Raw genomic sequence first — 25,000 nt, 5'->3', positions numbered from 1 at the left:
TCTGATATAAGCTTCACGAGCACCATGGACTACACAAGAGTTAATCTAGACAGAAGCAGTCCATGGTTAACAGGCATGTATACTTCAAATAAAAAGTATATGAACCCGGGAACCAACAAAGGTGACAGGTACACACACACACACACACACACACACACACACACACACACACACACACACACAAACACACACACACACACACACACGATGCGTACTTACAGCTTCTTGGAAGTGATGCAAGTCTACCGAACACTGCAATGCTTTCTGATAAGCATGAGAGACGATGAAAAGGCCTACATACGTTCGCATAGGGTGAGAACAAGGAAATGAGAATCAAATAGTGCATGTGCGTAGGGGGTATTCTTGTTTGTGTATGTGTGCATGTGTGCATGTGTGTGTGTGTGTGTGTGTGTGTGTGTGTGTGTGTGTGTGTGTGTGTGTGTGTGTGTGTGTGTGTGTGTGTGTGTGTGTGGGTGTGCGTGTGTGTGCGTGTGTGCCAGCTAGTTCGGTTGGTGGGTACCCTTATGCCTGATTGTGTAGGGTCTGTTGCCAACGGGCTCGGCTGCTTGAAGGTGTAATGTACCTACCACCTTTGTTGGTTCCAGGGTTCATATACTTTTTATTTGAAGTATACATACCTGTTAACCATGGACTGCTTCTGGCTAGATTAACTCTTGTGGAATCAATGGTGCTCGTGAAGCTTATGTCAGATCCACTCTGATTTAGCCACCCACACTAGTAGCAAGTATTACCTTCACTGGGGTCAGGGGTAACTGCAGTTGGATCCCTGGACGGATACCCTGATGCTGTCAATCCCTTTTCTGCACCTTGTCCTCAAGCACTTACTGAGGTGTGGTGAGCCCATAAGTGGGATCATTTTCAAGTCCACCCAGAGTTTTGGGGATTTCAGGGGGTGTCGGCCGTTGGTCGGGCAGTTCAATAGCCAATTGAGTCATCTTTCCAAGATTCCTTTTGAGTTTCTCTTCTCCCCTCTCCCAGGGAGACCCACGTGACCAGTTTTGGCAGTGAGCAACAAGTACAAGCACAAGTGTGTGTGTGTGTGTGTGTGTGTGTGTGTGTGTGTGTGTGTGTGTGTGTGTGTGTGTGTGTGTAAAACAGGGATTCACTGGCCGGAAAAAACCCACTTCAATCAGCTGTGTGGGGTAGACCAGGCTGAATAGTGGCGGTCAATTCATCAGCCTCGCAAGCTGTTGAATGGTGTAATCCCAGACAAGGCTATGTCTAGAATAGCTGTTCGCTATCATCGCTTCCGCGATGAGCAGGTCTGAGGTGTGTGTGTGTGCGTGTGTGTGTATGCGCGCGTTTGCGTGTGTGTGTGTGTGTGTGTGTGTGTGTGTGTGTGTGTGTGTCAACTAGTGTGCTTGAAGGTGTAATGTTGTACATGTCACCTTTGTTGGTTCCAGGGTTCACACACTTTCTATTTGAAGTATACATACCTGTTAACCATGGACTACATCTGGTTATAGTAAGTCTCGTGTAATCAATAGGGCTTCGAAGTGACGATGTAACGCTGCATACTTGACAACGCATGCCAACGAAATTTCCGGGTACAAACAAACTTTAGCGTCCCCTTGCTCTTCACAGTTTTGCAGTAGTCAAAGAGGTTTCTGGCGCACCCTTGGTTACGTATCCTTGGTTACGTATCCTTGGTTACGTATCCTTGGTTACATACTCTTGGTTACGTACCCTTGGTTACAGACGTTTGCTTACGTACATGTACCCTTCGCAATGCACAAAAACGCCCTTAACCCTTTGCATGCTGAGCCCCTTTTCACCAGTCTACTGGCTTTTCAGCGCACTGATTCTCTTGGGTGGATTCGCGCTCACAGCTCTGAACGGAATTTATTCTCATTTCACTCCACCTTGATGGATTTTCATCATCCTGGGCTCGTTGGAAAGATCAGGATCAAGCGAATCCATCCTGGCAGCTCTCAGTTCCATATACACATCAGGGCCACTTCCACCTCCTCTCCAAACTACTCCACCGTGCCTCGGAACGGCACACCAACTCAATTTCACATTCTTGTTTGGCTTCTTGTCCAAATTCAACCGATTTTTACGATTCAAACTGCACTGCAAAGCTGAGATCCAAGCGCTTCATTTGATGTCCATCACACACGCGTTGTGCCAAAGGAAAATCCCCCGGCACGCTCCAAAAAACTGTGAAGGTCATGAACAAAAAAATTCGTGTCGGCTCTGGGATGTGATTTCCGTGTTCATTTCGTCGCCGCTCGGTGAATCTTTATCCTATCGCGAAGAACTTTATATCCCCGGAAAGATGAGGTCAAGACCTTTCCAATGGTGTATTGATTGTCGCGGTGCATGCATGTTTGATAGAGTTACGGCAGCTTGTACACTGATCTATGCACTGCCATGTCTCGCGCGAATTTATTTGCGAGTTAACTCGTACGTAGTGGATCAGCACACTTCAAAAGCGCGGGTTAATAGTACTTAATACGGGCTTTAGTTTTACGGTAGTGCAGTTTCAACGTGCAGACGGCAATGGTCTGAACATTACCTTCATCCTTCAAGATGGTTGGATAGGTCTCCGACATTTTCACAGCAGCTTCAGACGGCATGACGACAATGTCAAATCTAGAGGCATACTTGCGCAAGAAGTCGAGCCTGCAGATGTGACAGAAACACACACAGAAACACCAATACAAGGCCAGGTAAAGTCTCGTGGCGTGTAGCAAGGGAACACAATGACAGTGATAGTGTGTGCAACGCCAGTCTACCGGCGTGACGTGTGCGATGGCAGGACTTCACATCACGCGACGAGCGTGTCACAGAAACTACACGTGCAAAGTCGCTGCTAACTTGTTGAAAACTCTGACGTGCTCGAGAAAATACCCATGCCTCGGCGCGTTGCGTGATTTAGAAATAATGGCTTGAAATACCGTCAGAAGTGGAGTTGTTTCCTGCAATACTCTGTTCTTCGCTACCGTGTTATGCGGAAGAAACTCCCGTTCGGATTCGCGAAATAAAACAAACAATATCATAAATTATTCATAATCGTCACTGCACTACTAGCTAACTCGTAGCTAGTGCCCAAAGAGAATTCGAAACCAGGAAACTGGACATAGTTTACCGTAGCAGAGCGCTCTTCGCACTATGGTGTGAGATGTACTTTCGTACAGGAGGGGTGACAGTGCATGGGGTCAGTGCGTACAGGCCAGCCGATCTTGGAAAAACGAGGTGGGTGTTTGCAACGGACTTTACGGTAGTAGTGTGTGTGTGCGTGTGCGCGCGCGTGTGTGTGTGTCGAGAATTTTAGGTCTCTGCACAAAGGCATGCATAAATCGGCCGCGAAGAAGAAGAACAATGATGCAGTAACACGACGTACATGTTAGTCGGCAAAAACTCAACTGAACACACTGCTGCATGGCAAGCATGCCCGTGCTGTACTAGACCAGTAGGTCTACTTACAGTGCGTTTCAAAAATATTAGGGCTGAAACAAGTATACCGAATACTCGAGTACTCGCTCGGTTTTTTCAAAAATAATCGTACTCGGAATAAATCAGAGTACTCGTTCATACATGATACATGCATTTACCACAGATATCTGCAGTTTCAGACCAGCAGTCGGTAGATATTGATGTGCAGACTGTGTGGTGAACATTTGTTCACGAGTAGAGAGAGCCCAAACGACCCACCAACCAATATACCCGAGAAAAATGACTGCTACTCGCTTCGATCAGGGTTGTATCATGTGATTTTAAGGCCCTTGGTGTGCAATTTTTAGGTGATGAAGAATACTCGAATACTCGAATATTCGATCGGAGAAAATCAGAGTTCTCGAACTCGGCATCTCAGTGCCAACTTTCACCCCTAAAAAATATAGACACGTGATTTCAAAAAACTGTTAGGCCAGCATCTATGCCACATAAAACCTGTGATCACTTTGCGCATTAAAAATTTCGAAACGGGGCGTTTGCTATCCGATCGCTTAAATGAGAGTAATTGGGGGAAGGACCTGAGCAATACTCCGACAAACATTCTCAAAAAGCTCCAGCCAAATTTGAAATAGTTCAAAAAATACCATGCGTCTATATTTTTGAAATAGACTGAAGTACAAGTCGGGGATAGCATGTTTGCTACATCATGTTGCCTATTCAGTATCGGTACCTCTAGCTACACAACACGTAGCTCTGGGGAAGGGACGTGAAACAACACGCATGCACAACACTCAGCGCTTGAACAAAGTGTCCCCCCCCCCCCCCCACACACACGTGTGCACGCACGCACACACACGCACACGCACACACCAGAAGCACATTGATAAGACAAAACCAGCTACCTTTCTGGGAGCAGAGTAACACTGTTTTCGTCAACGGTGACGGGAGCGTTTACTAAATTGTCTTGCAACAGAGACAGATGCACTGTGCGCGGACGTGCTACAATGATATTAGCTTTCAGCTGTAGCTCGCTTGCAAAGGAAAGCGCTGATACACCAAAGTCCTTATATTGGTCGTAGATCTCCAGAGTCTGAACGCACGGGACAAAACATGTACAGACATATACACAGGGATACAGGAATGAACGTAAACGCCCACCCACACATGAATATGCACACACACACACACACACACACACACACACACACACACACACACTGTCCTGTCCTGTCCTGTAGAGTCACTGCCGCAAAAGGGTCACGTGATCCCATCACTGGGAAACTTGAGAAGAGAGAGAGAGAGGACACGACGCTCGATGACGCTCCAGGTGCACGGGTAGTCGCATCCGCTTGCCGCATATGCACACGTGCTGGAAGGCTGAGCGCTCCTCTGCTGTTGGTCTATGCGCCACCCTTGAACAGCGATGCCTTCCCCGTCCCCGGACACCGCGAAAGCAGCGACCACACCTGTCACAATGCGCGGCACAACATCCCTCCGCCGGTGCCGACGCTCCGGTAGTTCCAGGTGGCACTGCGGCATCCACCGTTGAGGCACACACATGCCGGACCAAGCCACCGCGGCTTCTCAGCCACCGCCCACACCGCCCGCACTGACTGGCGCCCCGCTGCTCAGACACAGGCCGCGCACGCTCCTCCAGACACTTATGCCGAGCCATGTCTCCTTTCCGTGCAAAATCCCGTCCGCATACCGTACATACCACTCGGGGCGGAGGCTCAGGCACATTGTCAGGCTCTTGGTAGGTGCTGTGCCACTCCGCGCGAGACTCACATGCAACATCATACCATGATGCCTCCACGCCACGGGCACGTAGATCTCGGACAGCACAGTCCTTCCATCTGCGGCGTGGGCCATGTGCTGGGCGACGCTGCAAGAAGGAGCCAAACAGTACCTGTTTTGGGATGCGGTTGTCCGGCATCCGCGCCACATGCCCCAACCACTCCAACCGCCGATGTGCAATTTTGTCTTTAATCGTCTCGGAGTCTCCCCAGCGCACCAGCAGCTCTTCGTTGGTGATGTGTTCGTCCCACATCCGGCTTCGAGAGACCCCGAGGATGGATCGGATGCACCTCATGCTGAAGGTTGAGAGCTTCTGCAGGTCATGCTGAAGGGGCGTCCAGCACTCAGAGCCATACAACAGCAGGGACAGAACGCAAGCATTGAATACGCACCGCTTGGTGTGCATCAGCAGATGTGGATTGGAGAATACAGACCTCCGAAGAGCACCGCAGGCCCTGGAGGCTTGGGCAATCCTTGCGGCGATGTCCCGGGACGAACGGCAACCGCTGTCCACTACAGAACCGAGGTATTTGAAATGCGGTACGCATTCCACCTCCGCTTGACCAAGTTGGAGGGGAGCGCGGTCAGTAAGCGTGATGCCGGGGCCAACAACTACAAACTGAGTCTTCGTTGCACTGATGGTCAAGCCGAATCCTGACGCCACCTCGTGAAGACAGCACAATGCTGCCCACACACACACACACACACACACACACACACACACACACACACACACACACATGCACACACACACACATGTGCACACACACGCTGTCACACGTGCACACCCACGCATGTGCACACACACACACATACACACACACACACACGCATGTGCACACACACGCACACACACACACACACGCACACACACACACACACACACACACACACACACACACACACACACACACACACACACACACACTTGTACTTGTTGCTCACTGCCAAAACTGGTCACGTGGGTCTCCCCGGGAGAGGGGAGAGAGACTCAAAAGGAATCTTGGAAAGATGACTCAATTGGCTATTGAACCGCCCAACGGCCGACACCCTCTGAAATCCCCAAAACTCTGGGTGGACTTGAAAATGATCCCACTTATGGGCTCACCACACTTCAGTAAGTGGGTGAGGACAAGGTGCAGAAAAAAGGATTGACGGCATCAGGATATCCGTCCTGGGATCCAACTGCAGTTACCCCTGCCCCCAGTGAAGGTAATACTTGCTACTAGTGTGGGTGGCTAAATCAGAGTGGATCTGATATAAGCTTCACTAGCACCGTTGATTACACAAGAGTTAATCTAGCCAGAAGCAGTCCATGGTTAACAGGTATGTATACTTCAAATAAAAAGTATATGAACCCTGGAACCAACAAAGGTAGCAGGTACAACATTACACCTTCAAGTAGCCGAGCCCGTTGGCAACATACCCAACCAGGGTTTGCACAGGAAAATCACCGCCAAATTCAATAACTTTTCCAAAACTTTTTACAAACTTTTCCATGACGAAGCAACGGTCGACGAGACAGCGGCTGAGGAAACATTGCCTCCTAACAGAGTACTGACGGACGGGGTTCTACGAGCAGCAGCTATGCCGGCCTTGTGTCCGACTCCTTGCATATGGCTACGCAATGCGCGCTGGCCCATGTCACCTATAATTATCAACACTCTTTTTACATATCTTACAAATTGCTTTCTCTCTCGAAAGCGGGTCAACAGCAATCCAGTCTCCAAAATCGTCGTGCGTGAGCCACGCATAACTAAATTTACACTTGCCTGGCATATTGCCTGCTTCACGACAAATCGCATTTCAAAACACAAAGGAACACGTATAATCTAAAAGAGCCTACTGCTACTAAGAGCCTACTACAAAGAAACTGAAACCGCCAGTCAGTAAGGCAAACCACGACCTCACAGCAGCACAACTGTCGAACTGACTGCTGAAAAGAGAAAGAAAGACTTACTTTGAACAGGAAGTATAACTAAAAATGTTCGACATCCGCGCCGCACACACCGCGCGCGGGCTGTATCAGGCCAGTCTACCCGCCATAGCCAACACGGCAACTGCCACTCAACGATCATACACGGCTAGCACAGTACAGACTGCAGACTGCTGATGCGACAGTTGGAAACTTCGTTTTCCAAAACTTTTCAAAACTCCCACCCAATATCATAGTTTTCAAGGTCCTTGAAAACGTGTTTCACAAACTCATACATTTTCCACACTTTCCATAACCTGTGCGAACCCTGCCCAACACACACGCACGCACGCACGCACACACACACACACACACACACACACACACACACACACACACACACACACACACACACACACACACACACACACAGACAAACAGACAGAAGTAACATGCTGATGAGCAGGCAGCTATATACTGCTAGTGGATGGGAAGAATGCCTAAGAGAACCACAGCAGCAATGCCTTACGGTATCAGCGGAGTATGGAGAGACCTGATCTGGAATAACACAGAGAAGAAAAGAGAGACACGCATCAAAACGAAAGACATGCACAGTGAAATGAAAAGAATTTCCATAAAGTCAATTAAATTACTTTCTTGGAGACAGGAAGCTTATCAGGGAACGAAAAACTACAAATCTCAAGCTATTCATCACTCATCATCATCATCATCATCATCATCATCATCATCATTTGAACAGCCTCTTGTACGGGCAAGCAAAAACGCAATACATCAAAATTCAATTAGAATGAAAAAAGAGAGGAAAATGAACACAAAGTGGACTGGAACTCAATATAAAAAGGAACGCAAAGTGCAGTTGAACACAATGAGCATGGGGCCACCAATCGGAGAAGACCTCATAATAGAATAAAAGAACAAACATAAAAAACTTAAGACACCGTACACATCAACGTGCTCTAAGGGTATGGCAGCTTGTTAAAAAGCTGTGGCGCTGGCGCTTGTATGATGCCCGCGGACCACGTATGCAAGTAATACACCAGCGGAGCAAACACAGCGACAATACAGATCGAAGTTGTCCGATGACTACAGAATAATGTAACTCAGGATTTTTCTCAACAAGCGATACCAAATTTTTCAAAAAACGAGACCCCTCTGGCCCACACATGCCTGAAGTTGAAAAAACTAAACGGTGTGAGGGCCTGGTCAGACTGCGGCAAAATCGAAATAATCCTAGGATTATAATCCGAATCTCCATAGTAACTTGTTTGGCTGGGGAAAGTTATGTTTCTCCTCTCTTCCTTCTTGTGAGGAAGAGCTTAGTATTTATTGAATGGACTCGGGATAATGAGCGACGATAAATGGCAAGACGTCCGACGGACCGGGAGCGGCACACGCCGGCCCAGTCGTCGGAGCGAGGAACAGCTAAGACAGTCGGCTCAGGAAAATTCAAAAAATATTCTTCAAACCTCAACATTGCCACGTTCAACGTCCTCGGCCTGAAGTCGTCACTGAAGAGAACTACTCTGACCAGAGACTTGGTGAGGTGCGCAGTGGACGTGTGCTCTCTACAGGAAACAAAACTTACAGACGGACTAGACGAATCCATCCTTGGGCACCGTCTCATCTGTTTTCCAACGAAAAACTATCACTATGGCCTCGGATTCGCTGTCTCGAGTCGCCTTGAAATTCATCGGTACTGAGCAGTATCGGACCGTGTCGCAGTCCTTACGCTCTCCAGTAGCCCCTCAGCTCTAGTGTCTGTACACCAGGGACAGAACGTCGCCTCGGGAAGGCCATTCCTGGCTATTATCAACGCATACGCACCGACATCGACGAGATGTGCGTCAAATGTCGCTGAGATGGATAGATTCTACGACGACTTGGCTACGGCGTACTCAGAGGTCAGCAGCAGTGCCCTACTGTACATTTGTGGCGATTTCAACGCGAAAGTTGGCAGTGGCCGCAGAAATGCGAACTGTTTGGGATCCCATGGTAGAGGCAGACGAAATTTCACTGGGGACACATTGGTCAACTTCTGTGAAACTAGTCACCTCTACCTGGCCAATACTACGTTCAAGCATCCTGCCAGGAATATTACGACCTGGACTGGCTGGAGGAGAGACAAAGCAGCAGACCAAAAAGTCCCTGTGTACAATCAGATTGATTATATTATTTGCCGTGAGTCACAGAAACGTCTCTTGAAGAACTGCAGGAGCTACGGCGGGATGGAGACTTACTCAGATCATAGAATTGTAATCGCAAACCTAGAGATACCGAGAGTGTATGGTGTCTTGGGCAGCCAGACGCGCAAACGGAGCATAAGCAGACAGCCCAGTGTCAATACACTACGCCTGGCATCAGAGAAAGAAGTACAGCTCGCCTATGCAAAGAAGCTATCAGATTCACTTGCAGAGCCTACTGGGGAGGCAGGAGACGAAGTGCAGGAGAACTGGAACGCTATTCAAAAACACATTCACAGTGCAGCAGCAACAACTGTGGGATACGCCAAGAGAAAAAAACACCAAAAATACGATGATGCAGAACTGGAAGCCCTATCGAAGGAGCAGAGGCAGCTGCGCATACAGCTGACATTTGTCACTGACGACAAGAAGAGAAAATCCCTCAAAACCAAACGTAACCGAATTCAACACAAGGTGCGGAAGCTGTGCCTAGACCGTGCCGAGGCAGAACTGGACCTGAAGGCTAAGGAAGTAGAGAAACTGAAGAACGGCGCACAAATGTTCAAGGCAGTTGCCACAATGCGGAGGCGGCCGGCAGTGACTCCGGTAGTGCAGGATCAACACGGCAAACTGGTCGGCAGAGCCCAGGAAGCAGTAGCTATCGTTAAAGAACATTTCCAACGCCAGTTTACAAATGAACATGCTTCAGCCATAGAGCCCTTCATCGGTGAGCCTAGACCACTCGATCGGCCTATCACAACTTCCGAGCTCCGAGACAGCTTCAAGAAACTAAACAATGGTAGAGCATGTGGCCCGGATGGCATTGCGGCTGAACTCCTGAAATATGGTGGTGAGAAACTCCTGGAGGCTATGATCCGCCTGTTGAACAGGGTCTTCGAAACCCATCAGCCATTAGACCTCGGCCTAGGCACACTGATTGCTCTTCAAAAACCTAACAAAAAGAAGGGACCACCTGGAAATCTTCGTCCCATAGTGCTTCTAACTGCCCTCAGGAAGGCGGTGTCACTTCTCACCCTGAAACGCATCTCACATAGAGTTAATACCTTTCTCAGTGACAACCAGAGTGGATTCCGGGCAGGACGATCAACGGCAGATGCAGTTTGGTGTCACAAATGGCTTGCAGCAACAGTCCAGAAATATAAGTATGTCATTGAAATTCTCGGTATAGACATGTCAAAAGCATTTGACACCATTCAGCGACACCGACTTCTGGCCGTTTTGGAGACCTTCCTACTTCCGGATGATCTACGTTTGGTAAGGTTGCTCATCGCTAACACGACGCTGAGTGTTCGACTTGGAGGTTTTGAGTCTACCCCTTTCCACACAACAATTGGCACTCCACAGGGAGACTCACTTTCCCCTGTGCTATTTGTAGTCTATCTAGACGCAGCACTGCGCGATGTCCTCGCCACAGCCCCACCTCGCTCTCCTGCAGATAGCACTCTACCAATCGACATCATCTACGCGGACGACACCGATTTTGTCAGTACCTCATCTGCTTGGCTAGCTCAGCTTGAACCTCTTGCCGCAACAGTTCTCGGGCAATGGAATCTCCATGTCAACGCAGAGAAGACCGAACACACAAAACTCACCCGGCAGCAGGATCGAGTCTCGGAAGAATGGAGAATGACGAAAAAGTTAGGTTCTCTGATTGGTGACGACGAAGACATCACCAGGCAAAAACAGCTCGCCACAGCGTCCTACAGAGCAATGTACAGTCTTTGGAAGCGGAGAACATTAGTGCGTGAGGAATTGAGACTGAGGCTGTACAACGCATTCGTGATGCCAGTCTTACTGTACAACAGCGGCACCTGGGCACCCACTTCAGTGGCCGAGGCCCAACTGGATTCGTTTCACCGCAGGCAGTTGCGTAGTCTCATCGGTATTAGGTGGCCACAAACAATAAGCAATGCTGCTCTCTACAAGAGGTGCAAAGCACAACCGATATCTAACTTTGTTCGCCTAGCCAGATGGAGACTCTTTGGCCATATACTGCGCATGCCTGACGGATGTCCTGCTGTGGCGGCTATGATTAACTATTACCAGGTGAAGGAAACAGTGTGGAGGGGACGGCCAAGAACGACTCTGCCTATCGTGCTATCCCGTGACCTGCAGAGAGTGGGGCGGAGGGGACTCAAGACGTTGTCTGATCTCCTCTCCCTCCGGGAGATTGCACAGGGCAGAGGGGAGTGGAAGGACCTTTGCAAGGACGTCTGCAAGTCCAATAGTGGCGTCTACGACTAAAACCAAATAATATTGCTCCGAAATATCACAGTACTGCTTTTCATAACTGCTGCAGTAATAATAATTAACATCTTTTTTAAATACCAACAAAATTCCTCTCTTAACGTAGTGCGTGGATCTGCATCCACCTACCACCATTTTACTGGATTATTCTCAAAACGGAGCCGACAATGCCCTTTATCCTGTGTCTGCGTCCTCTGTTCAATCTGAGCAATGCTGTCATGTGCCCCTTAGCAGGTACGTCTTGTATTGTATTTCTATTTCTGTTGTCGTTGCTCTTTTTATTTTTATTTTTTCATTTCCCAATTCCCAAGTCCATTCAGCACGTGCGAATTTGTGGGCGGTTTACCACCGCTGACATTGACGCGTAAGTGCATAATAAAAAATATAAAATAGTAACTTGCTGCCACAGCGGCAAAAGTGAGAGTTGCCGCTCCAAAAAAAAGCAAGAACGGACCACGCTTTTCCGCTCCAAACAGGATTTGACGCTGATACTCCATTGCCGCTGATAAATCACTGATTTTTTCATCTCGATATCAAGGAGCTAATTGGCCACGGACAACAACAAAACTCATAAGGATGGTTGCAAGGATTGCACTGAAGCCTTCAAGGTGTTGGCGATCCACAAGGTGAAGGAATTAGACGTCGTTCGTGGAGATTACCACTTGACGCTCGAAATGAAGTTTGAATTTTCATTCTCCCCACATGTGTAGTGCGATCGCGATTCTAATTCTGGACGCTGTTCTTTTTTCGTCAGGCAATCAAAATTTGCCGCAGTCTGACCAGGCCCTAAATGATGCTCTCTCTACAATATTTACACGGGCACAATATTCTCTCTTTTTGGCCTGTTCATGGGTCTTCAGCTGACGCAGGACGTCTGTACGCAACAGCAGGCTTGCCTTTGGGTGCGTTCCCCGTACATCAAAAAAGGCATCCTGCTGCCGGGTCCAGAAGCCCACGCCCTGATATCCAGATGCGCCTACAAAGACCGGTTCGCAGTTCGATGTGGTAGTGTTTCTCCTTCGAACGGCTTGAGAAGAGGCTCCTTCTCCACATCTGGCAGTATTTCCCGAATAGCTTCCGACAGAATAGCGAGGTTAAGTTTCACGTAAAAGTCTTACGTCCGTGAACTTTTACGTCAAAAAGTGAAAAAACTCACGTAAAATTTGACGTGTTTTACGTGAGTTGACTGTCCCGCACGTAAGTTCATGACGTGAGTTTTTGGAGGTTTCGCTTGGTTATTCCGACCGAATTTGTGTGAGTTTCCGGAATTTTATCGAGTTTTATAGAGTTTGTTGGAAGATTTGATATTTGTGCGAACTAAACCCGAATCCTGCCAGTCAAAATTTCACGTCACGTCGCACGTGTAACTTAACCTCAAAAAATTACACATAACGTGAGATTTGCACCGCGTTTTGAAAAAGGGCAAAAAACGTGTAACTTAACCTCTCTAATGTCCCGGATCTCATTATGTCTTGCAATTGGATAACCAAGCGCCGGGCAACTCATGGCATGATCTATTGTCATGTCTTGCCCACAAATACAGGAACTGGACACTCCCTCCAATGACAAACCATATCGAATACAAACAGCATCACGAAAATCCGATTTGTTCAGGATTGAACTGGGCGTTACGAAAGACGGCATGGAGGATAACCAATTTGAAACACCCTTCTCACCAGCCGTTTCCAACAAAAGCTGTTGCGCCGGCGGTAGCATGGGCGCAACTGTGCCACTCTTTCTTCCTGTTTCTTTTGCCGCTGCTGACGTGACTGACGGGCCCGCTGTCGAACAGCCCCGATGGCATCAAGGATAACATCGGTGCCCGAGCCTCCGGCTGCGTCATCCAGGCTAGTGATCCCCGGCCGTGGTACAGGATGTAGGCGGAAATCGTCGGGTAGAGATGACGATAGAATCAACCCGGGAGAATGGCCCCGAACGTTGTGAGGCTGTTCCGCGCCCGCAACGGTCAGAGGCTGTGTGGAGGACTGGTATGGAGCAACAGGCGCCTCTTCTGGAGGCGTTAATGTATCCGGCGGCAGGCGCGTACGCAGGGTCACCTCTAGGGGGATTTCCAACTGAATCCCAAACAATGAGTTTTAACCCTTTCTAAAGAGCCCTAGGAAATTTTGAAAATTATACATTTTTTCGTGGTCTTTTGATCATAACTTCGGTTCTACTCACTCAATCTTCATTATCTTGGGCGTCCTGGTAATGGAAAGGTACCCGGGAGAGAATGAGGTCGACCATGATAGCCAGGACACAGTACAGTCATGTACATATCCAGCGATAGCGGTCGAGTGCAGCGACGGTTCGAAAAATGCCCCAAAGGCCCAAACGCGTCCTGCTCCAGCGATTTCGTTTTTCTTGATCGCAGAGTTTCGATTTTTTGCTGTGTACTCTTGAAAATATCACAAGTGAAGCCCCTGGAAATTTGAGCAAGTCAGGGTGACGAAAAGTCTCAAATTCTCGATACTCAAGTCGCTTTGCGCGATTTTGAAATTGCCGAGATCGCGGCTCAACTTACGAATGATTTATCTCAAGAGACATAGCTCGCAGCGCGTCGCAAATTGTTTCAACCGACAGCTGAGAGTTTTCTATTCGACCTGGATATCTGGATCGTTGGATTTGAGCGAGATTTGACTGAGTTACGATCTGTTGAAGGTTTCGCATTCTTGCCAGATCGATCGTGCGCCCTACCAAAAAAGCCCAAAAACATTGCTCGTTTGGAACATTTGGGGGGTTTCCAGGCAACGGGAACCCCCCCCTGCGTACGCGCCTGGGCGGTACAATAAGGCGCACGAACGGCTCAGTGATCTTTGTTGAGGCCGCATACTCCACAGGCGCCAGGGAAGGCAAAATCGGCACAGCAAGACCACCACATCTCGTGGGCAGAGACATAAGCTCCCGCTGTGAGCTATTGGGGTCAAACTCATGGCCCAGGAGAGCTGGCAAAAGCTCCGAATCGATGACCTGGCCAGGTACCTGAAGTACCTCAGGGCTGTGCTGTGTGGCACGGAGATGGTATTGCCACCGGCCAGCCAGGCCCTTGGTTAACACCACGTATGCCGCGTGTGGCTGGGTCCTCGCCAGGCCAGCCAGAGACTTGAGTTCCTGTGCCCAGCAACGCGACTTTGCGGATATACATTCTTCCGTATACCTGGCCGATCCCAGCACACCGCCCAAGTAACGGGCTCCTTCGGCTGATATAGTCACCCCGGTACCGTCAAACACCTCTCTCGCTCGATCGAGGTGCTCTGGCTTCGTAACGAGGATGGTCTTGGCTGCATTGGCGTGGTAACCATATCCGCGGCCAGCCTGTTCGAGAGTATCCCAGTACCGTCGGAGCTGCAGGAGCCTATCCACCGCCGCATCGTCATCTGCATACCAGGACTGGACGACCGACGGGCAAGCCGCTTCCAGGTGCTTCACCAGAGGTGCTGTGGCAACAGCATACACTGCCATGGGATCAGGGGTGTCAGTAAACAGCTTGAGAGATATTACATTTTTCTGTCTCACTTCTCACCTTCTCTTCCTCTCTTTCCCTTTTTTTTCTTATCTCCCCGTGTGCATAAATCCGCATAAATAAATTCTTCGCTAAATTCACCACCTAGTTGTAATGGTTATCACCCTTGTGATGCTACTTGTCAGTACAGTCAACTTCGCCTATAACGACACTCGGCGGGGCATCAGAAAAGTGTCCTTATTCGCGAAGTGTCGTTATACCCGAAGTCTCATTATGTGTTACAGTTGGATGGGACTTTGCTCTGGGCATAGAAATGCTGTCGTTATTCGCGAATTGTCGTTATTATCCGCAGTCGTTATTAGCGAAGTTGACTGTATATCTCTCAAGCTGTTTACTGACACCCCTGATCCCACTAGTTGAAGAAGCAAATGTATATCCTGCATGGTGCGACCCGCGCAATTCTTCACTGCCACGTTCCAGGCCAGAAAAGCCCAAGGATGGGGAGCTTACAAACTGGGATAGGGTTACCATGACAAACATGTATGGAGAAGCAGATCCCAAACCCAGGTTTTCGGATGTAACGCGGGTGGGAGAGCTCTAGAAATCGGGCTTTCAAACCCATCGGGACAAATCAATCCGAGCGTTTGTTAAAATATTTAGGGAGGAGTAACACCTAATTATGGCAAAATTCAAGAGGTAAAAACAGCCGTGATGTCACAGTCAGCCAGTGAAGCACTGTACTGTAGCTTGTGAGAAAGGTAGGGATAAATGGATCAGTACCATAAAGTGCCGTTGATCCGCCCCCTCTCTAATTGCCCCCCCCTGTCGAATTTTCTGCCTGTGAAGCGACGTCGGCGTATACACCGAAATACGATGTTGAACCGACGCATGCACTGCTGTACACAATGCGTGCGAGTGCGGGATGAAAATATGCACAATCCAGCGCATCGAGTCTGATCTTCCACGTTTGTTGTACATCATACTGCACTTGACAGCCTTGAACGAATTCCCGCCCCCTGTTGAAAACCCAGCTGGGAAGCGACATGGCATGGGGGGGGGGATCAACGGTACTTTACGGTAAGTGCAGGAAGTGTGTGAGTGTGTGAATGGATAATGTGAGGTGAGTACAAGCTACATTACACGTTGCTGGTCGACTGTGACAGGTGCTGGTTTTTACCTTTCGAATGTTTGCTGTAGTTATGTGTTACTCCGAATGTTTGCTGTTTGTCAATGTTTTCAGTTTACTTGACCGGATACACAGCGAGCGGCGTTTCCGCCTTCTCATCTAACCATACAACCACACTCTCAATAAGAAAAAAACGAGCCGTACTCACTTCGCTTCTTGAGCCATGCCCGTATGATGCCCAAACTAGGAAAGGAAAACACATACATGCACAGACACACACACACACACACACACACACACACACACACACACACACACACACACACACACACACACACACACAAAACACGTACAAAGATTGAAAAAATATGTAAAAAAATTCACGGTTCGCGTGAGACTCGGCTAGAAGCCGAGTTTTCCGCATCCGCAGGAACGCCGCCACCCTCTAGGATCAAGGTGCAGATGCAGCTCCTAAGCGGTGGGAGGTGAGTAGATCAGACCCACCACAAATTGGTCAAAGACCGAAATCCCATCCGCTGCATCCAATGTATAAAGATAATAATTATGTGAAAAGAAAGTGCCCGAACTCGCAGAACAAGTTGACACCACAGAGTCCAAGCAGGCGCAACACAGATAACGAAATGAAAATTTATGACTGCGAAAGGTTGATGGAATGGTAGATCCCGCCGAGGGCTGGGGGACCCGGATCGTCGAGTTCCACACTCTTGGTTATGCACTCTTGCCGATAGGGAAAGGGGAAAAAATTACTTAGTACACGTAGACCTCTGGTCGGCGGAGCTTAATTAATGGGCCCCACCACCACACTCCATTATCCACCCCAGTGTCTGGAGATATGTGGATTTTGTAGAAAAGAAAAGAAAACGAGATACTTTGTACAGACGGCTCGCCTCACGCACCTCTGAACCAGGCTCGGACGCCGGTCTACAACACGTCAACACCGTTCAAAGTCATTTTACGAGTACGACCCTGCATCGGGCATGCCAGTGGCCTGGCGCAAGCGAAACTTCCTATTAAGCTGGTTGTGTCTGCCAACACAATTGTATAGGCGATGGTAACGCGGATGTGCGAGCTCTACTTTTTCCCAATCACATGTACTCTACTGCATAACTGCTCTTTTTACTGTGACTTGTTGCATAGATCCTCATGACGGCTAGTGGCATGTCGCTAAATTGGCAGATGTGGCAACATAGCGCACCAACACACGAACGCACGCCCCCCGCCCCCCCCCCCCCCCCCCCCACACACACACACACAGAGCCAGGCAAACCTACGTGATGACTCGGACACGGGACTTTATCTCCAGGTGGGTTGGCTTGATGCCGCAGGAGCGGTGGCGGTAGAGCCCATCCGTCATTGAGACCACCGGTGCCCTCGGCCAATGTAAAACACTGTCACCAGCAATGGACGCGACAGGCACTGACACATTGACACTGGAACTGGCGACTGCCACGTGCTCGGTTTGAGAGCGATCGTTGAACGTCTGCCTCTCCAAAGATACCTGATGACCCGCAGGCACCCACATCAAACAACAACAACAACAACCGTGGCGAGTCGCCATCGTGAGAGTAAATAATAATAAAAATGATAATAACAACAACTCGGATGTTGAGCCAATAATAAATATAGAAAGGAAAAGGACATATGGATACGAGTTTTAAAAGAGTAACTGATCATAATTAAACGGTTATACCGGATAACCGGTTATCCGACCGCTAGAATTCAATGATTACGAAACCGTTAAGCTTGCGGATACAAACGGGTTTTTCATGCATATGTATACTGTCATAGTGCATGGTGTACAGCACCAATGTTAGCACCATAATGCAGGATAGCCGGTCACTTTCCTTTTCACTCTTGGCAGGAGCTTGGGTTTGGAGAAGGATGTAGCCATGGCTACTGTCATGTTGTGGATCCAGTGGGAAGGAAATCCTAGAATTTTAGCTCGGCACTGAAGACGAAACCGTCTTCATCGCCATAGCTCGGCACTGAAGACGAAACCGTCTTCATCGCCAATAACCGGGTACAACCGGTTATCCGAACGTTACTTTAAGTTAAAGAAAGTGCAACAAGTAGGCATGAAACTGAAAGAGTACTGAGACATTCGACGTCCTGACACCTAGCTTCAACACATCTCCATAGTGCTAACCAACAGCCCTCCAACTCGGAAGGTTCAAGCTAGGTGTCAGGACGTCGAATGTCTCAGTACTCTGTCAGTTTTGTGCCTAGTTGTTGCACTTTCTGACTGTATAACGTATCTAGTTACAGTGGTGGACAGTTAGTCTTAGCTCGTATCCACATGTCCTTTTCCTTTCTACACCAACAACAACAACAACGACGATGACGACGACGACGACGACGACAACAACAACAACAACAACAACAACAATATTGGCGATGGTGCCATCGTGAGAATAAAGAATTCAAAAACAGTCTCTATTGGCCACTGGCTATCATGAGATTGAAGATCTGAAACAACAACAACATTAACGTGAGAATAAGTGTGTGTGTGTGTGTGTATGTGTGTGCTGTCTATATTGGGTACCCCAGCAAGTGTAGGGTGTGCATAGGTAACTGTTTTGGCCGTCCTATTCCGATGTACTCCGTGTGGTGTAGACCAGGTGTGCATTGGGGGGTCGATTCACATGGCTTCGCCAGTTGTGTGGATTAGACAGTTACCGTAAAGTCTTGTATAAAAGCCGCGGCTTCTATGACTTTCTTGGTGACATTTTGCAGGCTTCTATATAAGACAGGTATTTCTATGTATGTCAACACTAAAACCAGGCTTATGTGTGATTTGATGGGCCCAAAATTGCGGCTTCTATTCGAGGGTGGCTTCTATTCAAGTGCGGCTTTTATACAAGACTTTACGGTATCTGGCGCTTGTCTGAATCTGTTTCAATCAGAATCAGATCCGCTATCGTTGCTATAAAGAGAAAATCTGTGGGTGCACATCCAGTGCGTTTGCAGATTTGCGTGCTTCTCTTGCGACGGGCGTATACATGGTACATGGTGTGTGTGTGTGGCACCACAGCGCTCCACGCAGACACTTTCCATCGCACACTCGCCGCTTCTGAGAAATTGCGAACATTTATCTACACGGATACTGGGCAATCTACAGTGCATGACTGTGTACAGGTGAAACGTGATCACAAGACCTGCCAAAGCCAGTTTCTTCGCTTCTCCAGTAGGCAAAGCCCGATTTTGCCAGCGCGCGCGCGAAGCTTCGATATTTCACGGCAAAATTTTGCTGGCTCATCGTCGATATTTTGTTTCCATTTTGCCAGGCCACTCGATGTTTTTCTCCTTTTTGCTCCAATGCGAGGTCAGTGTCACGTGCGGGAAAACTGACCGAAAGTGGGTCACATATTGGCAAAGATGAGAAAAAAGTGAGTCCCGTGTTGGCAAAAGTATGCGAAAATGAGTCACGTGCACCGTATAAGTGTAAAATCTCTCAAGTTCCGAGGAACATACCGATATTCTGCTCCGTTTTGCCACAAATTCCCTTGTCAAAATTCTTCGATATTTTCCTAGCAGAGTTGCAAGCAAAATCGGGCTACGTCTAACCTCCGGTGCCTAACAAACGCAATACGTGTGAGAAAAACAAAGTAAAACTGCATTGGGTAAACCTGTACTTTAGCGCCCCCCCCCCCCCATATAATTATGGCACTAAGCACAACACTGATATACATTGTACAGTGTAGTCATTTTAGTGCTGAGATCACCTGAATACTACATTGTTTAGTACAAGACATCCGACGACCTGGGGGCGCTAAAGTACAGGTTTACCCTGCATTGGACGCACAGTTTACTGGAGCGCTATGCGTTTGTTAGCAACGTGGATATCATTTTCAACATTGCACAACAGTTGAAATTCAAAACAAAACAATAAAAATGATAAATTGTACAATTTACCGGAGCGCTCGTATGCATGAGCACAGCTCCACGGCAGCATCCTCCAGTGGCGGGAAGGCGGCGTGAAAGTGCTAGCAATGTAAACGCCATTGAGCCCTGTGGCACAGGAGCGCTGTCTCTCAACCCACAAATCGATTAGCTTCTTGGCTTCTACAACTAGAAAATGCAATCTATTTTTTTAATCTGTTTTTTTGAAGGTTCATCTGGTTTGCTGTTCGACTCTCGAGGAAATCGTCAAATACGAGTCCCAGTTAACGTTTTTGTAGGATTTCACATTGCAACCCTGTAAAATCCAGAAGGTTTAGGGTTGACCGGGCCCGGGGCGCGGGAGAAAGTTTCTGACAGGTCTCGTGACCCAATGTGAAAAGAAGAAGCAAATGAACCGGTGAACTGTGAACGGACGAGCAAAAACTCAACAGTCAAAAGTCGAAGTCAAAATATTCAGAGCAGCTGGATCAGCCTGCATGGCAAGTGTTACCTTTGAGTTTGAGACTTTGTATTCTAGATTTGTAGATATCTGTGCTCGATATCTGGGCTTCTCTGAACGAAATGAAGCTGTGTAGTCCTCTCTAAGAAAAGTAGCTATGGAAGTGTGTCGAGTTACATGAAGACTGCCTTTTTATTTGTAGTTTTTGTTCTCTGAAGAGCAACTTTGCTCTGTCCATAATTTCCCTGCACTCTGTCAGCTTTTCTGGAGATGGCTGCTTGTCATGGCGACATCGTGTGCCTGAACGTCGGAGGAACCAGGTACGAAGTGGGCGCTGTGCTCAAGACTGTAAAGTTCTGAGATCCGAAATTTCTGGACGATTTTGTACAACTGCAAGGATCGTACTATTAATTATGCTTGTTCGATTTTGAATCCTTATGGCTGTGGTGCAGCTTTTGCACGTCGCGAAAAACTCTCTTGTCTACGGAAAACACATTCTTCTCCAGGTGAGAGCATAGGGATTTGTATTCTAAATCGCTTCTCGCAAGCACGACATTGTTGTAAATGTCAGTGATTATTTATTTTTGCTACATGTACTGCCTTGCACTCTCGCTGGTATGCACGACGGATATACAAATGCAACAGTTACTCACGTGCTCAGGCATTACCGAATCTGGCATGAGCCACTCGCACTGCACAATGCATACTGTAGGTGAGTGCACAGTCATGCTAACTTCAAGCAAGAGTACATACCCCCCCCTCAAGAGTGTGCAACTCGCCTTCTCTGCTGTCGGTCGCCGAAGGCATGGCATTGTATGAAAAACCATACACACACCATCCTCAATTAAAGTGGTCTCTTTTGTGCACATTTTTAAGAAATGTTTTGGCATTGTGTTAAAAAAAAGTGGTCCGGCCAAACCCGGACGGCTGCTTCGCCCCTGCTGCTATGGAGCAAGAATCCTACATGGTCACTCAGGCAGCAGACAAGTTCAAATTCAGGGAGTAGTAAAATACCCACTCCCTGGTTCAAATTCGAATACACCTACCAGCAAGAGTACATAAACCAGAGTGTGCAACTCGGGATGGTTCCTGTGGGAGCGTAATTCGTGCACTACGTCATTTCTGACAGCATGGTAAGCCACAGGTACGGTGAAAAGTTGCGTAACCAGTCGCGGTGGTGCAGGTCACTGAGTTTGTCCTGATTTCGGTTTTTTTGATACGGATAGCCTGGTGATTTTACTTGTCGGTGGATGTACGGAGCGTACACAGTCACACAAAAACACCGAAATACTGAAACTGGACGTCTAAAATCAAGCAAACTTGGCTGATTTCCGGGCTATGAAACATGAAAATTTGAGCTGTACGCAAGTCGCGGCTTGGCTGACCTCATCAGGGTGATGTAGTGCACGAACTGCGCTGTTTCAGATCTGATATGCACAGTTGCACACTCTGGTTTATGTACTCGTGCTACCAGTTTCAGTTGCATGTCGTAGCTTCATCGGTGGATGAATAAGGTTCCACCAGTAGACCAGGCAACTGGATTTAGGTTGAAGTGGATACATGTATGCGCGAAGTCCGCAAGTCCGTATTCACGCATGCACACATAGTGATTGATAGTTTTGCCTCTTCTTCTTGCTTCTTCTTTTTGTGACTTTTTCCTTGCCGGATTTCGTCCCAGTCTGCTGAGCGGCCGTCACAACTCCGCCAGGGATGCCACAGGAGCTGTGAGTGTACTAGGGATACAGTCAGACCTCTTTTATCCGGATCCCTCGCCATCCGGAAGAAAATAGCTGGTTACAGATTTGCAGCATACGGGATGCATCCAACATAACCAGTGTTCGGTTCCCTCGCCCATCCGGAATTTTTTTTGTGGAAAACGGATTTGTGCGGTTATGCGAGGTCTGACTGACTATGTACTGTATACTTGTGCCAGCTCAATCAAGAGTAAATAAGCTCCCACGGGTGTGCAATTCTGCATGTGAGGTCTCCGGCGGCGGCGAAGCACACACTGTGTTTCAGATAGCGTACTCGCGCGATTAGAGCCCTCTCGTGAATAGTGCCCTATCTCGAATACTGCCCCAGTCTCTAAGAGCCAGTGAAAAAATAAAGCCCTCTCTTGAATAGTGCCCCCCCCCCCCCGAGCTTGTAACCAAGCGCATGTGCAAGTTTGGAGTTCTTTTGCTAATGTTCTTGTGCATGTCATTGAACGGGTAGTTTCAGGATCAAAATCGTAGTTCTTGTTGCCATTTTTGTTCAGTCGTGTTAGTTTACAGTAAACTTTAGGCTCTGTTTTGCTTTGTTTTATGCTGGATGACACAAGTGCACTAACATTGAAAAAATAGTGCCATCTCTTGAATAGTGCCCTCTCTTGAATAGTGCCCCCTCTGTGATGGACATTGAAAAAAGAGTGCCCCAGGGGCACTAATCGCGCGAGTACGGTACGTTTCGTACTAGTATGTACAACGAAGGATGGCGTGCATGCAATTCGAATATCTGCCATGATCATGCCGGGGAGTTGTGTTATTTTACGAAGGAGCTCCCAATGGTCCTTGGCTTTTTACTGGGAACTGTCGGAAGAATCGTGAGCCCTCTCTCGCTGTTCCTCTGCCAGCACAACAGCAGTCCATGCTTCCGATTTACCTGCCGCCAGCTTTGAACTGTCGCACCGATATCCATACACCCTGCTGTTGTTGGCTGAACCCCAACATTGAACTATATATAGCTCGCGCCCAAACGAAGTCAATGAGGCTTTCAGTGTGCTTGCGGGAACAGCATTGTTACCGCCTCTGCGAGGTGGCACTGCAATATTGTATTTTATTCCCGTAGCTATGCAGAAGACGTTACTTCAGTAACGTCTGGCGCTAGCCAGGGTCCACACAGCTTTAATTCCCGTAGCTATGCAGAAGACGTTACTTCAGTAACGTCTGGCGCTAGCCAGGGTCCACACAGCTTTAATTTGGTGTTTGTGTGTTTGTGTCACGCCTGGCGCTATCCCGTATCTGCCCCGTACCGTACCGTACCATCAAACACAGCTGGCCACATACAGCTGGCCGCAATATTCAAATAGGGCTTTCAAACGCAAGATCATAACGCGAAGCAACTTGGTAGAATGAGTATGAATGCGAAGTGTATGGGGGAATGCAAGTAGGGCGATAGTGCGGGTTCTAATCCCAGGTTATGCTAAAAAAATAGGAGAATTGAAAAATTTATAAAATCTCTATGCTTTTTTGCCTCGGTCATCAAGGCGGTAGACGGTGTCGTATTACCCTCGACCGTACCTGTCCCGTGCCTGTCCCGTACCTGTCCCGTACCGTACCGTGCTATCAAAGACGGCTGGCCACAATGCATATTCGAATAGGGCTTTCAAATGAAAGATCATAACGTGAAGCAACTTGGAAGAATTAGTTTGTATCAGGGAGTAGTACAATAATATTGTACTACTCCCTGGTTTGTATGCGAAGTGTATCGGGGGATGCATGCACGGCGATAGTGCGGGTTCGAATCCCAGGTTATGTCTTTAAAAAAAAAGGAAAATTTTATATGAATTTATAACATCCCTATGCTTTTTTTTGGCTAGGTCATCAAGGCGTAGGGCCCTGAGCTTCCAAGCTCTCTCGTTTGGTATTTGTGTGTTTGTTTGTTTGTTTGTGTCACGCCTGGCGCTATCCGTATATGACGGCAAAAAAAGCATAGGGATGTTATAAATTTTTCAATTCTCCTATTTTTCAAGCATATGCTGGGATTCGAACCCGCACTATCGCCCTACATGCATTCCCCCATACACTTCGCATTCATACCCATTCTTCCAAGTTGCTTCACGTTATGATCTTGCGTTTGAAAGCCCTATTTGAATATTGCGGGCAGCTGTATGTGGCCAACTGTGTTTGATGGTACGGTACGGTACGGGAGACGGTGTCGTACCTCGATCGTACCTGTCCCGTACCTATCCCCTACCGTACCGTGCCATCAAAGACGGCTGGCCACAATGCATATTCAAATAGGGGTTTCAAATGCAAGATCACAATGTGAAGCAACTTGGAAGAATTAGTATGTATGCGAAGTGTATCGGGGGATGCATGCAGGGCGCGCGATAGTGCGGGTTCGAATCCCAGGTTATGTCTAAAAAAAAAGGAATATTTTTAAAAAGAATTTATAACATCCCTATGCTTTTTTTTGTCTAGGTCATCAAGGCAAAAAAGCATAGCGTAGGGCCCTGAGCTTCCAAGCTCTCTCGTTTCACCATCCAATGGCAAAAGCCAATCCAAAGGAGGGGGCATTAGCCAGCCATGATATCTCTTTGCATCCATTGGCGGCCGTGTCGTTTTGTGTGCTTGCTGGTCTGCCTGTGATTTATATATTCTCAACTTGATCTTGCCTTCCAATATGCTCCAATGTAGATCTTCATCGATCGGGATGCAAGCTTATTTTCCATCATTCTTCACTATCTACG

The 25,000-nt window shown here is 48.0% G+C and overlaps 2 protein-coding genes across 2 annotated transcripts in view; one reads left to right on the top strand and one right to left on the bottom strand.

The window, feature by feature from the left end:
- The window catches only part of LOC135811701 (uncharacterized), a 36,574-nt gene extending 16,278 nt beyond the window's left edge, over positions 1-20,296 (bottom strand). Inside the window, exons 1-7 of the mRNA XM_065324938.1 lie at positions 20,124-20,296; positions 17,483-17,709; positions 16,399-16,433; positions 7,662-7,690; positions 4,323-4,510; positions 2,540-2,646; positions 220-293 (exon numbers count right to left, since the gene is read on the bottom strand). Of these exons, the coding sequence (XP_065181010.1) occupies positions 220-293; positions 2,540-2,646; positions 4,323-4,510; positions 7,662-7,690; positions 16,399-16,433; positions 17,483-17,709; positions 20,124-20,213 (750 nt within the window). The 5' untranslated portion in view covers positions 20,214-20,296. The remainder of the gene's footprint in view (positions 1-219; positions 294-2,539; positions 2,647-4,322; positions 4,511-7,661; positions 7,691-16,398; positions 16,434-17,482; positions 17,710-20,123) is intronic.
- Positions 20,297-20,562: 266 nt separating this feature from the next.
- The window catches only part of LOC135811700 (SH3KBP1-binding protein 1-like), an 18,100-nt gene continuing 13,662 nt past the window's right edge, over positions 20,563-25,000 (top strand). The window contains exons 1-4 of the mRNA XM_065324937.1: positions 20,563-20,870; positions 21,003-21,056; positions 22,229-22,274; positions 24,948-25,000. The exon at positions 24,948-25,000 is cut by the window's right edge and continues 21 nt beyond it. Of these exons, the coding sequence (XP_065181009.1) occupies positions 20,821-20,870; positions 21,003-21,056; positions 22,229-22,274; positions 24,948-25,000 (203 nt within the window). The 5' untranslated portion in view covers positions 20,563-20,820. The remainder of the gene's footprint in view (positions 20,871-21,002; positions 21,057-22,228; positions 22,275-24,947) is intronic.

Source organism: Sycon ciliatum, chromosome 3 (assembly GCF_964019385.1).
Source record: "Sycon ciliatum chromosome 3, ocSycCili1.1, whole genome shotgun sequence".
Lineage (NCBI taxonomy): Eukaryota > Metazoa > Porifera > Calcarea > Leucosolenida > Sycettidae > Sycon > Sycon ciliatum.
This window is presented reverse-complemented; position numbering and strand designations above follow the sequence as displayed.